This window comes from Vicia villosa, linkage group LG1 (genome assembly GCF_029867415.1).
Source record: "Vicia villosa cultivar HV-30 ecotype Madison, WI linkage group LG1, Vvil1.0, whole genome shotgun sequence".
Classification (NCBI taxonomy): domain Eukaryota; kingdom Viridiplantae; phylum Streptophyta; class Magnoliopsida; order Fabales; family Fabaceae; genus Vicia; species Vicia villosa.
Window position 1 is genome coordinate 247,837,236 of NC_081180.1, and position 16,252 is coordinate 247,853,487.

Genomic DNA, 16,252 nt, shown 5'->3' on the forward strand with positions numbered 1-16,252 from the left:
TGGTATTGATAGAATTGGGTTAGCGGATTATGTTGTGGAAGTGGGCCTTAATGAGATTGAGGAAAGGCCCAAAGTGTGGAGAGTGTATCACAGAAAACGTGGGAGGATTAAGGAAACTGAGGTGGTAGCAAGGAATGCGTATGAGGTTGCATGGGAGGGCCACGTCATGTTTTTTATATAAGGAATGATAGGAGAGAGTAGTGGTCATCTTATAATTCTATTATAGGAAAGAGAAAGGATCACAAAGTTGTATCTCTACTGATAGAGCCATTTGGCTAGGCTGGTAGTTATACTATCAAAGTTCCCTTCTATTGCATACTGTAATTGTAATCACTATTCCATTTCATATATAATATTCACTATTCCATCATTTTCATTATCTAGTTCCAATTGATCTCATCAACCATCCAGTTCTAAAAATAATAAAAATGTCGATGTTGGGAATCGAACCCACATGCAGTTAACTTTACCACTCGGTGTTTTAATATCCAAGGTGATAAGGGGTAGCTTTTCATGACACCCTTTGTTACCTTGCTTTTGTAGCCGAGGTCAAACGCATTTCGCGTCTGATGTTAGATGCATTTTTTTGTAGTAGTGCAAATAACCTCCTTCTTATTTATGATTATCCATTTCCACTTTATCTAGTGGGAGAGATTTAAAAACTCACAACTATTAACTCCTAACTCTCCATGCAAACCATTATGGATAAAGGTTTTTATGAATTTCAATTTTATTACTATGAGGATATGAATACGACGTGTTCAATGGGCTCCATAAACCTTAAACCAGGGGTGTTGAGAATATCAAAGTGGACAAAAGATTTTAGTCATATACACAAAGAAAAACACATGCTTAAATGTGGATTCGAACCATGGATACATCCCACACTCTTCAAAATTTCAAGTGCAAACACGTTGATGCTTTCTTTGAATGAAAATAAGATAAATCAAACTTTTGGCCATTATGCACATATTATAGTGGATATAGATCTATCAAGGAAACAATGGCAGTTAAACTAATGACTCATACGATGAATAAAGTAACGAATGAAAAGATATGAACAAACCTGAGAAGATTTTGGCGGCGACTTGAGGTATGACTTCATTATTTAAAGATCAAGCCACAAAGAATACTAAAGCAACCACAATTCTGGCAACTGAGAAGCAAACTCCAAAAGCTATAGTGCAAATTTCGGCAGAGTCTAAATCATCGATACCATCGAAACTCAAATTCCTGACACCAAACCCAACAACTAGGACTTTGGAAGACCAAGCCAATAGCCTGGAAGTTTTATCGACCCAACAATCTACTCTAAAACAATTGCTAGATGAGACTGACCAATGTTTAAAAATCCAAAATAAAAAGATCAACAAATCTCTAACCTAGAAACCTGATATGACGATGAAAACGACATCTCTGATGATCAATTCTATAAGATCTCAAGCGAGCAAAGATAGGAGATCTTCAATGATTATAACTTCAATTACACTGAGATCTCAGACAAGCAAAGATAAAAGCTCTCCAACGAGTATGACTTTGAGTTTTCTAGAGAATACAGCAGCGAGTTATATGGTGTTTATACCTGCAAATGCTCCAACTAGTATTCAGTCGAGTAATACGCATCAAGGAATGGTCATTAGGTGAAAAAAGACAAGGTAAGGTCATGCTTGAGTTTGACCTATGACTTATTATAGATTTTTCTAGCCGAGCCATTTTAATAGTTTGATCTGACCTAAAACACTATTTAAATTCTTGTTTAACATTAAAATTTTCAAATATTCCATTTTATCTAGAAAACAAGGTCTTATATATATATATATATATATATATATATATATATATATATATATATATGCAAATATAGGCCGACCTATAAGATTTTGTAGGTTTTTTTTATAGCCTAAGTCTAACCTATTTATTTAAATAAGCTTTTAAAAAACTTAAACCTAACTTTTTATTAAATAGGCCAGGCAGACTTGACCTTAAATAGATCAGAGTATAAATTCTTATAGATCCACATGTTATATTCTCATCCCTAACGGTCATAGAAGCTAGATCATTTTAGTTAGACATGAATGAAGCAGGTTTGTCTTATATTCAAGAAGATAAAAGCAACAACATGTTTTCCATTTTCCAAAGAATAACAATGTGTCATTGGATATTTTACTGGATCCAACGTCATTTATTCTTCCAAGACTCCAACAATTGAAAACATGAAAGATTTAATAATACTAAGGATTGTCTACCCTTATTAGAAATTGTGAACGAAATGTGCCTCAAATACAATAAATGATATGGGATTAAAAAAAAAATATTACAAGGGATATGGATCACTGTACATCATCAAAGAAAAATAAAATTGATAGTAATAATGAAATCGTCGAGGAAATGTTTGATACAACTAACACATATGGTTTTAGAAAAAGTTTGCGGTCGTATCACGGTCGCGTTAAGATTTTCATGATTTCGATTGGTACAGGTGTCGCTCTCATTTTTTTAAAATTATTTTTTCTTTTCTAATATAGGTTGGATTCTTAAAAAAAGGACACTGAAAATTTTCTTGATAAAATAACCGCGCAAAGTCCAAAAATAAAGTTTTATTCATGAAAATGGTCGTTTTCTATCATTTATGTTTAGTTAAAATATTCGCCTTATTATGTGACCTCATTATTAGATAGATTAAAGGGACAAACACAATATATTTATATAATTAAAAGACGCTTAATTATGATTAATATTTTACAAAATATTTTTACAATTTTCAAAGGACTAAAACTACAAATTAAATTAAATTAAATATCTACAAATATAAACTTTACATGCTATATAGAGATTAAATCATGTTCTATCTTTTACATGCATAGTGAAAAAAATATGGCTAAAATTCTTAAGTTATTTTATATTTGGATTTTTTGTATTTCATTATTTCTTGCAACATCAGATGCTATTGGTATTTTTATTCTTTTTACATTTTTTCTATTCTTTGAGGTTGTACCCAATTTTTTATCATGTTTTCTAATATTATTTTATAATCTTTTTTATTTTAGGAAAATATGCTAAACTTCCAATAAAATGTAAAGCTGACGCCGAATGTCCAAAAACAACTTCCAACTTGATATCTATTAAGTGCATCAATAACTCTTGTCAGGTTCTATACGAAGAGGATACTTTTTTACTCTAAAATAATATTTTATTTTAAGTTCAATAATTATACGAGCACCGTATATTTTTATTTAAGTTTTTAATTTTATAAATATTGTATTTTTTATTTTGTACTCTAAAATAATGGTAAAAAATTAAAAGTATTAAAGTGTCATAGCATATAATAATATTAAAATAAATATGAAAAAAAACATCTAAATTAATTTTGATTTAGATAAAAATTAATAAATTATCATTGATTCAGAGTAAATATTTCATTTCATAATTTAATAAATTTTATATATAAGTTGATATTTTCAAAATAAGGGCTAAAATCCATATAAAATTTTTATTTTTAGGTTTTTTAACATGTGCCTCAAAGACGGACACATGTTAGTTTTATCCTTCTTTAATTAATTAAATAATTTTTAATTAATTAATAACAAGTTCATATAAATCCACCATTATGTTAGTTTTATCCTTCTTTAATTAATTAAATAATTTTTAATTAATTAATAATAAGTTCATATAAATCCACCATTTCAAGTAATTTCACGAAACCTTTCCATCATTTTACCAATTAATTAAAATAAAAGTTACTAATCATACAAAATTAATAATTGATAACAAATTAATTAATTAATTAATTAAATTGACAAATAATAAATAATGAATATGACACATGTACAACAACGTTCCTTTTAATTTTCTAAATGACTTTCTACTTTTTTTTAACAACTTGAATACCGATAACATTTTGTCGCGACCTTTTTCGCGGTAATGGATTGTTTTTAAAAACCTAGATCTCAACAATTCTACCTCAGGTTTGTTTTTACAATATTAGACAAAAAATTAAATATAAATGAAATAAAATAAAACATGCAATGCATGATAAGGACGAGAAACGTTACCGCAACAACCTTCAATGCTCCAACTTCAATTTGTTTAAAGTGATCATCATTCAAACCCAAATCACCATAAAACACATCATAATAGAAACCCTAAACAACAAAAACATCATCAATTTCTCATTAAAAAATCCTCTCATACAAAACATCAACAAAACTGTTCAAGTTGCATGAACAAAAACACAACAAACAAAATACACACCTCTCCTCTGGTAATGCAAAGCTTGCATCCATACTCTGTCTCAAGAGACTACACACACAAAAACACCCTCATTATCAACATCAATATCTATATAATTAATCCCAATTAAATTGAAAATGAAGCAATACAAAACTACTGAAACACAACCTGACCAAGAATGTGAGCACTAGAATGCAAAAAGTGTCACATCCTTCATCATCATCATCATCATCATCACCATCAAACTTAAATATTTGAAGCAACGAATCCTCTTCGAAGGGACGATTCATATCCCACAAAACACCATTAACCTTTGAAATAAGAGCATTATTGGCTAAATTCTTAGAGATTTCACGAGCCACATCTAATGGAGTCGTTTGCCATTTCTTCCCTTCATTCACTTTTCCGTCGGGGAGTGTCACCTTAATCGGATTCGGTGACAGTGAAAGGCAGCGAGTCTGTTGCTCTGCCTGAATTGCCTCGAATAAACTGACGCGCTTTGGGATGGTCGCGCTTAGGTAGGATTTGTCCTTAGTTAACACCCTATTCCCCGTCACTATTTTAATTAATAAAATAGATCAAAGTAATCCAAAATTTCAAACATCAAGAATAGGATGCTACTTCGTCATCAACATTTAAAAACACACATGCTCAGTTTATAAAACATAGATACATAACACACTTCGGATGAACCGACAACATCGTTATTATAATCCTTCAAACATCCATTTCTTTATTATTGCAGCGGAAAATAGAACATAATTCAACAACATATTTAATCATCAAGAATTCCAACGGTTCTTCAACATAAAACAACAATTCAAAAACAAATCAAAACAAAGAAGCGTTCATCCCTCCCTAGTGTTACGTATCAGAGCATGACACCGACTCGACACGACGTCTAACCTCGCCTATTGCGGATCACCTACATGTTACCCACGTAGAAGTAACATTCAAACAGAAAGGGTGAGATATCAGCGAAAATATAATAAAGGGCACAATTATAAGCATATGACAGATACATCAAGTTAGATTCTAAGTTCAACAATCTATCTCCATGCTTCGTGATTTATTACAAAAACACCCACAACATTATCATCATTCATCATAAAACACACATCAATTATATAATACCGTTTCATCATCACATCATCAAACCAATCAAAGTGAAATACAATGCTACTGACACGACATCATGCACGTGGTACCAAAATCTTCGCAAATGCCATATGTGGGCAATGGCTAACTTCACAATGCCAAACGAAGGCAACGACTAACTTCGTAATGTCGATCCTTCACAACAACATTCATTTTCATTAATTATGCAATGCATGAAACGCACACATACCACGTCATCGTTATGCAACTACTGAACAACGGTATCTAAAACAATGCTACACAAGGCTATCAACATCAATATCATCATAAAACAACATACATGAGGTAGTCACACTGCTCTCGCATCTTCTTCGTAAACAACACAATATTTCATATCAAAATACATACTAAAACACTGCTCTAGCATAGTATAGTGTGTATGTCTGGTTTAAAGGTTTGTGGGTTTTGGTTACTCAAGATTATTTATTCTTTCTTTTATGTCTAAGTTGTATTATTTTATTTTAAAAATAACAATAACTAGTGTATATACTAGTTGTCTATCCGTGCTATGCACGATTTTGGACTATTTAACTTTTATTGATAATGAAAATTATATTAAATTAATATATAAAACTAATAAATTATTTATATGTTCTCATGCAACTTTAGTGTTATAAAATTTTTAGTAATAATAAAATTGTATAAAATTGATATTTAATAGACCATTTTCACCTATTTTGAATTTATAAAATATAATAAAATTAAATATTTATAAAAATTAATTTATAATAAAATTGTTGATTTATAAATTATCAACATTATTTATAATTTGTAATAATTTAATTAAATAAGAAAAATAAATATCTATCATATAAGAAAATCAATTGTTCTTGAAAAACCAATTTTGTCCTTCTTTGCATTCTAACTTGCCACGTGGCTAGCCTCTTCAATGGGCTTCCAAATTTGAACTTTTTCATTCCTACTTCTATGCTTTTTTCCCTACCTTTTTTATGCTACTTTTTTGCAAAACTACTTTCTACAAAACTACTTTTTCTTTTCCTTTTTTTTATCGAAAACATAATTTTTTTTCCCATCCTTTCCCATCAAATGACTACCTAGCAGACCTACCTACTTTACTTGCATTTTTGGTTTTCCTTGCTTCCATACAAACCATTTGTTCTTTTCCTAGATTTCCTTCTCTCTTCAACTTTCTTCTCTTTTGGCTCACCTCTCATTTTCCTACCTCCAACTTCATCTTCCTCCGTGAGATTTTCAATAATTTTACGGTGGTAGGCAGTTCGAGAGTGGTACATATGTGGTTTATCAACAACGTTGGTATGTATTTTTTTATTTATTTTACAATATTTTTGTATTGATTTGTATTTATTACTCAAAAATTCATATTGATTGTTCAGATCTAAAAAATATTGTTGATATATTATTTTCTTCTTTGAATCTAAAAAAAATCATTGAAGACATTTTGGATCTAAAACTAATAACTGGTCCAAAGTATCTCAGAACATATATATTTTTTCTACCCACTTTAAAAAAATTGATAAATTTTTTATTTCATGTTTTATTGTTTACTCCTTTTCTCTTATTTTCTTTCTAACTTCATTTTAACTCCCATCCATCTTTTACTTTTTCTTATCAACTTTTTTTGTGTGCAGAAAATATTAATTTTTTACATCCAAGAAGAACCAATGGTAAGAAGATTTCTTACCTTTTTTTTAATTTTCTTCTGCACTGTTTCGTCATATTTTTTGTTTGTTTTGATTTTTAATTTTTCTTTTCTTTTTTTTAATCATGTCATCATGTTCACTAACTACATTTAACAAATATGAATTGTAGGCCGAACTCGGGAAGAATATTGATGGAGAAAAGTATTCATAGAGCATATTGATGAGAAAAAAATATTTGTTGAAATTAAATACACTTAAATATTATTAATTTGTCATAATTTTATTGTTTTAATCCTGAGTTTATTTTTTTATACATTCAATTATTATTTTTTAGTTGTACCAGATATTTTTCTATACATTCAATTATTATTTTTTCACGGGTACCAGACATTTTTCTATATATTTAATTATTATTTTTTCACGGATAATGTATATTGTTCTATTAAAAAATATAAATCTGAAACAAATACAAGATATTTTTCAATACATTCAATTATTATTTTTTCATGGGTACCAGACATTTTTCTATACATTCAATTATTATTTTTTCACGGGTACCAGATATTTTTCTATATATTCAATTATTATTTTTTCACAGATACCATATATTCTTCTATTAAAAAATATAAATCTGAAACAAATGCGCGTCGCGAACGCACGAGTTTGTTACTAGTTATTAATTAATAATTAATTAATTAATGATTAAACAACCTTATTCACCTTCTTATTATCCCTTCCTTTTCTCTTTTCTGTTTGAACAATACGCCGCCGCAGCAGCTCAACATGCTATACAACTAGTTCGTTCATATAGAGTTAATTTTCATTTGCTCAGCGGTTTTCAGAGTTAGTGCTTGAACCGGTTGAATCTTCCGGTCCGGTTTACCAAAACCCCCAAACCCTTAAACCTCATACACGCCTATGCTATGCTCTCTAATCCGGTCCAACCGTAACTCTTCTTCAACCTCACTCCTTCATCATCTCAGTAACAGTTTTTACTCACCATCCGCCGCCGCCGCCGCCGCCGCATCCGCCGTCATGGTTGTTCATGCTAAGGACGAATCCTACCTAAATGCAACCATTCCAAAGCGCATCCGTTTATTCGAGGCGATTCAGGCGGAGCAACAGACTCGCCGCCTTTCACTGTCACCGGATCCGATTAAGGTCACACTCCCCGACGGAAAAGTGAAGGAAGGAAAGAAATGGCAAACGACTCCGTTTGACGTGGCTCGTGAAATCTCTAAGAATTTGGCCAATAATGCTCTTATTTCTAAGGTTAATGGTGTTTTATGGGATATGAATCGTCCTCTTGAAGAGGATTCGTTGCTTCAGATATTTAAGTTTGATGACGATGAAGGACGCGACACTTTTTGGCATTCTAGTGCTCACATTCTTGGCCAGGTTGTGTTTCAGTAGCTTTTTATTGCTTCAATTTCAATTCAATTTGGATTAATTATATAGATATTGATGTTGATAATGATGGTGTTTTTGTGTGTGTAGTCTCTTGAGACAGAGTATGGATGCAAGCTTTGCATTGGGCCTTGCACCACTAGAGGAGAGGTGTGTGCATTGTTTTTTTTTTTTCATGCAATTTTCACCGTTTTTGTTATGTTTTGTTAATTGAATGTGTTTTTGTTGTTTAGGGTTTCTATTATGACGCATTTTATGGTGATTTGGGTTTGAATGATGATCACTTTAAGCAAATTGAAGCTGGAGCATTGAAGGCTGTTGCGGTAGTGTTTCTTATCCTTTCCTGCATTGTATGCTTTATTTTATTTCGTTTCATTTATATTTAATGTTTAGTCCTATGTAGCACCGATACCTCTGAAAAACGGCGTGCTCGTGTCTGTGTCAATATCAAACACGTGCACCGACACTTATGATTACGTTTAATTTATTCATTTTTTCAAATTATTACAAGTGTCGTCGTGTCAGTGTCGGGGTCAAATTCGGGGTGTCCGTGCTACTTTAGTCTAATGTTCTAAAAATGAACCGACAGTATTCACCGTTTTTATGATGTAAAAGAAATTGTGGTTAATTCACTCGGTGACGACCACAGTCATTATCGCAACACCCATGGCGACCCTTATTTAATACCTTGGTTAACATTTATTTCCAGTTTTGTTCATCTCCCAACTTATGTGTTCCAAAATCAAAACTATGAACTCAAATTCATGTTCATTCTTATGATGAATAAAACATTTTTATGTTAATAAATAAATGTGATGGATGATAAAGGTTATATTTGCAGGAAAAACAACCCTTTCAGCGCATTGAAGTTACACGTGACCAGGCGCTTGAGATATTTTCTGATAATAAGTTTAAGGCAAGTACACTTACACTTTTGTTTCTGACATTAGTTTTCTTATCTTTTCTACCAGGTAGTCATATTAATATGAACTATATTCCCTATTTTTGTTCACCTATAACTAATGATATGACGATTTGCTGCCTTGGCTGTGTGGCAATTGTTATCAGGTCGAAATTATCAATGATTTGCCCGCTGACAAGACCATAACAGTGTACAGATGTGGACCCCTAATTGATTTATGTCGAGGACCACATATTCCTAATACATCCTTTGTCAAAGCAATTGCATGTTTGAAGGTATGTATTAAATATGTCTTATTGAACCCTATTATAATTGAGTTTAGTTTATCCAGAAACTCATATCAACGCAAACACTTCGGTTTTTGGTTTTACAATTCCAGGCTTCATCAGCATATTGGAGGGGAGACAAAGATAGAGAAAGTTTACAAAGAGTTTATGGCATATCTTACCCTGATCAGAAGAGTTTAAAGGTCATTTCAATTTGTATGTTATTTCTCTGGTAAACCATCTAGCTATGCCATATCACAGACTGAGTTGTGACAGACTGAGTGTTTAGTGGAATAACCTTTTAAGAATAAGACTGAGTTTATGATTTTATGATTTGATTATGTTTCTTTTTCTCTCCTTATTTCAGGAATATTTGCATCGGCTTGAAGAGGCTAAAAAGTACGATCACAGGATTGTGGGGGTGAAACAAGAGCTTATTCTTCATCACGAGTGGAGGTATAGTGGGTTCATTCTTTCTTATTTCAGAATTTAGTAAGTTTTTCTTACTGCTGACTCTTGGTCTGTCCTGTTTATGTTAGCCCGGGAAGCTGGTTTTTTCTTCCACACGGTACTCGCATCTACAACAAACTCATGAACTTCATTCGAAATCAATACAGAGACAGGGGTTATCAAGAGGTAAAGTTTAGTATAGAAGTTTCTTGATATGACTGAAAGCAATCTTTTTGCTAGTGCTTACGACTACTTGGATGGAATCATCAGGTTATATCACCGAATATGTATAACATGGAGCTGTGGAAGGCATCTGGTCATGCAGAAAAGTATAAAGATGATATGTTTGTTTTAGAGGTATAGATTATTTTTGTTTGCATGTATTTTTCTATAAAAGTTAGTCTTGGGCGAAGTGTCTTTTTATCTTGCTAGATGAATCATATTTGTGGTCAAGTATTTTATCGCTCTTGTACTAATTACTTCTATGAATCTGTTTGTGGAATGAGAGCTAAGTATTTTTATTGTTCTCTTCTCTTAACCACATGGGTGTGGTTCTAATATAATACTCAACCAGCACACACAAACTCCGCCCTTATCATTACATGTAATATTCTAACTAATAGCTGAGGTGGCAGCAGCTCCTTTCAGCAATACCCCTGACTATCTCCCCCATCTCATTTTTCTTATGCTCATAAACTTTCCAAACCCCGGGCCTATTTTGATTATGGCCCACAAGGACATTTCCATTAGATCTAATGGCAGAGTCTATGCTCAGCATCCCGGGCCTATCTTCTTCTCTTTTAATTAGTAAGTTATACTTTACAGTTACATTGTCACTTTTGAATCTACCAGCTTGTGTGCCTAACTGTAAATTCCTCTGAGCTTATTAAGTGCCATTTGTGCTAAAAATATTTCAGATGGTTGGTTATTTAGTTTTACTGTCTTTCATTTTTCCTTATCTCTTCACTGTTCTTGCCTTGTTAATCTTAGGCATCTATGTGTAGATAATTTTTAAGAGCTAAATGGAGAAGTATTAGCATGATAATTTTTTTGAAGAATTTTTCTACAAAACCTTCATAATATGTTGTTTATTTGAGCACTATCAATTTATCTAACCAAATTATAAATATTGTGTGTTTTAGGTTGATAAACAAGAGTTTGGATTGAAACCAATGAATTGCCCAGGACACTGCTTAATGTTTAAACACAGAGTTCGTTCATATAGAGGTAATTTTCATTTGCATAAACAGGTTTTCAAATGACATCTTTTATTTCTATGCTTGTGGTGGCTGAGCTAGTCCAGAATTTACTGTTGAAATCTGGGTAATGCACCTGTTTGAGCGCTACTTGGTTAATAGATTAACATTTATCTGAATATGCCTAAATTGAGTAATACCTGTTCAGTGTTATTTTATACCTTCTCATCTTTCCTCTTGCTTACATATTCACATATAGCTCAAGGAAGTGGTTTATTTATTAATAAGCTGTATTTTTCCATATAAAATCATTTTGGCATAAAGAGCAAGATTTTTTCAATCATGTCCAAAAATTGAACTGGAAATAGACTAAAAATTATAATTTTGGTCTGCGATGGGAGGTAGAGATAATTTAGTTTCTATTTTTGTAAGTGAATGAATGTGTAGTTTGGATATTTTTAGTTAGAGCTGATATTTCGTATAAAATATCATCTCACAACACTGTTATGGTTTTGCAGAACTTCCTCTTCGTTTTGCTGATTTTGGGGTTTTGCATCGAAATGAGGCTAGTGGTGCCCTAAGTGGACTAACACGTGTTAGGAGATTTCAGCAGGTAAATCTTTGTAGGAACTGTGAAAGGGATCAGTTTTCTGTGTTTTATCTTGATTACATTTGTAGTTGGTATCTAATGTAAATTGTGGAGCACCCAAATTGCGGGGTTGTATTTATGGTGTGAATGTCCGTTTTTTTTGTAAAACAATAAATGTTAGTTTTATGTTTGGATGGGGATTGAACCCCCAATCTCCTTTTCACTCCAGTCCACCAAGCCAAGCCACTCTTATATTCCCTGTGTGGATGTGAGTTAGTGTGGATAAATTTTCAAATTTTCTTTTCTAATGATATTTTTTCATTTATCTAAAGGTATGGTACAAATACAATTACAAAAGGAGGAACATTGCTAGCTATTGACCGATTATCACCTTGTCTTTAACATCTGTTTTCTATACTCTTAGAAGTTCTGTTTTGTTTACGTCTTTTACTTTGTGTGTTGGACAGGATGATGCACATATTTTCTGCAGGGAGTCCCAGGTGCGTTGTTGAACGTAAATTTATGTAATATAATTTTTTATAATATCGTTTAAGCTGAAGTTATTGTATCAATTCATTTTACAGGTTAAAGATGAAGTCAGAAAAGCCTTGGACTTCATTGATTATGTCTATCAAATATTTGGTTTCACATATGAACTGAAACTTTCAACGGTATTCATTTGCGCTTTATTATTCTCAAAGTTCATCACTTAGCATTGATGCTCATATGAAGGAGGAAATTAATTTTTCCTTCTTTATCTTGGCTTACTGCTAAGGGTAAATTATTTTTGCCAATATTTGCTTGTATTGCCTGCCTTTAGAAAAAAAAGAAGCTTGCGTCGCTCTTTCATGAATCCTAATTTAACCTTGGATGGTAAATGAACATGAGATAAGGATAGTAATAGAGAAATAAGGTATGCTTGTTATATAGGAAAATTAGTAAGCAAATAGTTTCAGGGCTAGAGATCATTGATCATTCATGCTTGGGAGCTTTTGCAAATATTGATCGTTATCTAAGCTTGGTAGCCTCTGCTCTTGTTATTTTCTTTTCTTCTATACATGATATAGTAGTACATGATAAGCTCGGTAGCCTCTGCTGTTAGTGATTGGATTAATTTATTTAATGACTCAGTTATTTACTTTGCCTTGCCTATGTTAAATACTTGAATAGAGGCCAGAGAATAAGCTTGGAGATGATGAAACGTGGGATAGGGCTGAAAGTGCTCTCAAGGAGGCTTTGGATGAGTTTGGCAAGCCATGGCAGGTATTCTAGAAGTCTTTAGTATCTGTTTTATTATTTTCAATGTAATGCATCATTTGTTACCTTCAATTATGTGCTTATAATCTGAGTAAAACTCTGCAGTTGAATGAAGGGGATGGAGCATTCTATGGACCAAAGATAGATATCAGTGTATCTGATGCGTTGAGTAGAAAATTCCAGTGTGCAACTCTACAGGTTTACCCTGTTTGGCTTTACTTGCTTGCATTCACATGGTTCAGTTGTTAATTATTTTTACTGATAATTGGATAAACTGGCTCCTTGCAGCTTGACTTCCAGCTTCCTGATCGTTTTAAGTTGGAATTCTCAGCTGAGGATGAAGCCAAAATTGAGAGGCCTGTTATGATACACAGAGCCATTCTAGGATCGGTTGAACGCATGTTTGCCATACTATTAGAGCACTACAAGGGTAAATGGCCCTTCTGGCTCAGTCCTCGTCAAGCAATTTTGTGCCCTGTTTCTGAGAAATCACAAGCTTATTCTCTCAAGGTACACAGCTCTGTTTCCTGACTTTAGTCTTTTGTATATTTGTCGAAGTCATATGAGAACAGTTAGACGGGGTGATGATGTGTAGTCCATATCATCGGGTAACACTTAAAATCTCTTTGGAGGGTAAAATTTGTGGCTTCATGCTTTTTAAATTATGGTCTGCTACTCCATGTAGCTGATACCATACAACTGCATCAAATCCTTGAACCAATTTGTGTTTTTTGAATCTGCCACAAGCCTTTTTAAATATACTTTTTATGTGGTAGCTTCTTCATGAAGTTTGAGCAATCTTCCTTGGATAATTCTATTACCTAACTCTGTCATTGTTCTAGTTCTATTTTTATTGGATACTAATATTTTGACCTGAAAAACCAGTTGCTGATTAAAATATTTGTGCTATAATTTTCTAGGTACGAGATCAGATCCACCAAGCAGGATATCATGTAGATGCTGATACAACTGATAGAAAGATTCAGAAGAAGGTATCACATACCTTTTGAATCAATAAATTTTTATTTAGTACTTCATGCTATCCATTCACGGGAAAATAGTACTATCACAGTGCCATTCATTCACGGGAAAATAGTACTATCACAGTGCCATTCATTCACGGGAAAATCTGTCAGTTAATAATGTTCAAATATTCTGCAAGTGTTGAAACTGGGCTGTTTGTCCAAGTGAATTTCATATTGAGTAGTTTTTTCCCCACTGGTATTCTGTCGCTTCTATTTAGCGTTATGTTCATCTTATTCATGCGATTCAGCATTCTCTTTTTTCTGTTTTAAATTTGTAAATGGCCCCATTCAAGTAGTTCTATTTTATTTTCTAAGGTTTAAAGAAAGAACTATATTAACCAGTTGTCATTCTTTAGGTACGAGAAGCTCAGCTAGCACAGTACAACTACATCTTGGTTGTTGGGGAAGAGGAAGCGAATACAGGACAGGTTCTTCCTATTTCCACTATCTGATTAATAGAATGGTTTCAATTTTTACTCTGTATAGGAAGGAAGATAAGAGTTGTTTCATTGTTCCAGGTGAGTGTACGAGTCAGGGATAAGGCAGACCATAGCGTTATGACCATTGAGAACCTTCTCAAACACTTCAGTGACGAGGTTGCAGCTTTCCATTGATAATTTGTTTGTGAAAACTGATCAAGCAAGTTTATACCCCCAATAACTTTTTGCAGGTGTACACATATGTGTGCATTATTTACATTTCAACCTGACAATGTAGTCTAATTATAGACATGATTTTGACGATCGATGTGATGTGAATCTTACCTGGTGTGTACTCATTTAGATTCACACATTGTCTGTTGTAGACAGCATGCCATCCTTATTCTAAGAACTATAAAGGAGATTGTTACCAATATTTGTAATATACTCTTTTTGAGGCATTTTTGAGCACATTTTTTTGCCGAGTTGTTTGTTGAAAAGGCAATTTAGACTCCCATCCCTAATTGTTTTTAAAGACTAGTTAAAATTTTTAAACTCATCCATAGTAATTTGTACAAAAGAATCCACAATAATGAACAAAAGTTATACTGAAATTTTTTTTTCCAAGCATTTTAGTCTAGTTAACGCAAAATGTAATGAGAATTTTTTTTGGAGACCCCTCTATGGAGAGAATCTCCAGCGAAAAACCAAAAATACTTCTACTTTGGAAATGCATTTTCGATGTAATTTTTTTTTCAAAATTTTTCCAGAATTCGAAAATGCACTTCCGAAGATATCAAATGGTGGGTGTTTTTGGAGATGTATTTTCGAAAATACATTTTTCTCATTTTTCGATCTTTTCGGAAATACATCTCCGAAATATGCAGAAATTGTTTTATTTTTGTGTTTTTGTAAATAACGTTTAGTCCTGTATTTTTAATTAAACGAAAACGTATGCAGTAAACACTGATTGATATAAATAAAATATAATCCGAATAAAATAAGCGACATATCAAAATAAAATACTAGTATTATATATACAAGTCGAATAAAATATTAATGGTGTGCGAAAATGTACGTAAATGTTAGGAAATACAAACTGAATACAAAAAAGTCCAAGAAAAATAAACCGGAACCCATTACTGAGTATGCCTAACCCTAACACCCTGGGACCTCCTCTGCCTAGTATATGCTGCCGCATCGCCCGCGTCACCGACCATCCTCTCCACGACTGCAACCGCCTGTGGACCGCCTTGCGCGATGATACCTCGGTCTAATGCTTCCCGCCCAAGCATCTCTATCCGCTAGCATATCGGTAGGAGATCAGTGGCATGGTCATCCTCAGCCTGCTAGTTCTCCAAGATCTCCTCATATGCTGGCCTAGGAGCTCCGGGAGCGTCGGGTGTCATCAAAGGATGTGACACCCGATAGAACCATGTCACGTACCCCTTTACACAATGCCACTCTTGGGCGGGCTGCATGTGACGATACTCCTCCGGGACCAAATGATGCGCCCAGTCCTCAAATATGGCAGTGAGCTACACTCGGATAACTGTGTCGGGAGCAGCCTCAAATGATGACCTCGGTATCATCTGCACGCGTTCAAACTGCCGCATGCACCGCTCCGGCAGATACCTCACCATGGTGTTGGCCCCGCATGCCAACCAGCCAGAGTATAACACGATGAGGTCAAATGGGACAACATCAGTGT

At 33.2% G+C, this 16,252-nt stretch overlaps 1 protein-coding gene and 1 long non-coding RNA gene across 2 annotated transcripts; both read left to right on the top strand.

Annotated features, from left to right (window-relative positions):
- Positions 1-2,759: 2,759 nt before the first annotated feature.
- On the top strand, positions 2,760-3,310 carry LOC131625209 (uncharacterized). Its single transcript, XR_009290777.1, has 2 exons — positions 2,760-2,950; positions 3,048-3,310. It is a non-coding gene; the product is annotated as an uncharacterized LOC131625209 (long non-coding RNA).
- Positions 3,311-7,735: 4,425 nt separating this feature from the next.
- LOC131645093 (threonine--tRNA ligase, mitochondrial 1-like) lies at positions 7,736-15,026 on the top strand. The gene is made up of 19 exons (XM_058915751.1): positions 7,736-8,408; positions 8,508-8,567; positions 8,651-8,740; positions 9,259-9,333; positions 9,486-9,614; positions 9,719-9,808; positions 9,973-10,061; positions 10,145-10,241; positions 10,326-10,412; positions 11,198-11,282; positions 11,770-11,864; positions 12,308-12,340; positions 12,425-12,511; positions 13,011-13,103; positions 13,203-13,295; positions 13,386-13,607; positions 14,018-14,089; positions 14,479-14,550; positions 14,641-15,026. The coding sequence occupies exons 1-19, from the start codon at positions 7,929-7,931 to the stop codon at positions 14,734-14,736; spliced, it is 2,145 nt and encodes a 714-aa protein (XP_058771734.1). The 5' UTR covers positions 7,736-7,928; the 3' UTR covers positions 14,737-15,026.
- The last annotated feature ends 1,226 nt before the right edge of the window (positions 15,027-16,252 follow it).

What these genes read in the sequence shown, in the direction of transcription:
- LOC131645093 (XM_058915751.1), top strand. Translation starts at nt 7,929, where the DNA reads ATGCTATGCTCTCTAATCCGGTCCAACCGTAACTCTTCTTCAACCTCA. An exon ending in GAGCATTGAAGGCTGTTGCG is followed by an intron (nt 8,741 to 9,258) that starts GTAGTGTTTCTT and finishes TTATATTTGCAG; the next exon opens with GAAAAACAACCCTTTCAGCG. An exon ending in AGGAAGCGAATACAGGACAG is followed by an intron (nt 14,551 to 14,640) that starts GTTCTTCCTATT and finishes TCATTGTTCCAG; the next exon opens with GTGAGTGTACGAGTCAGGGA.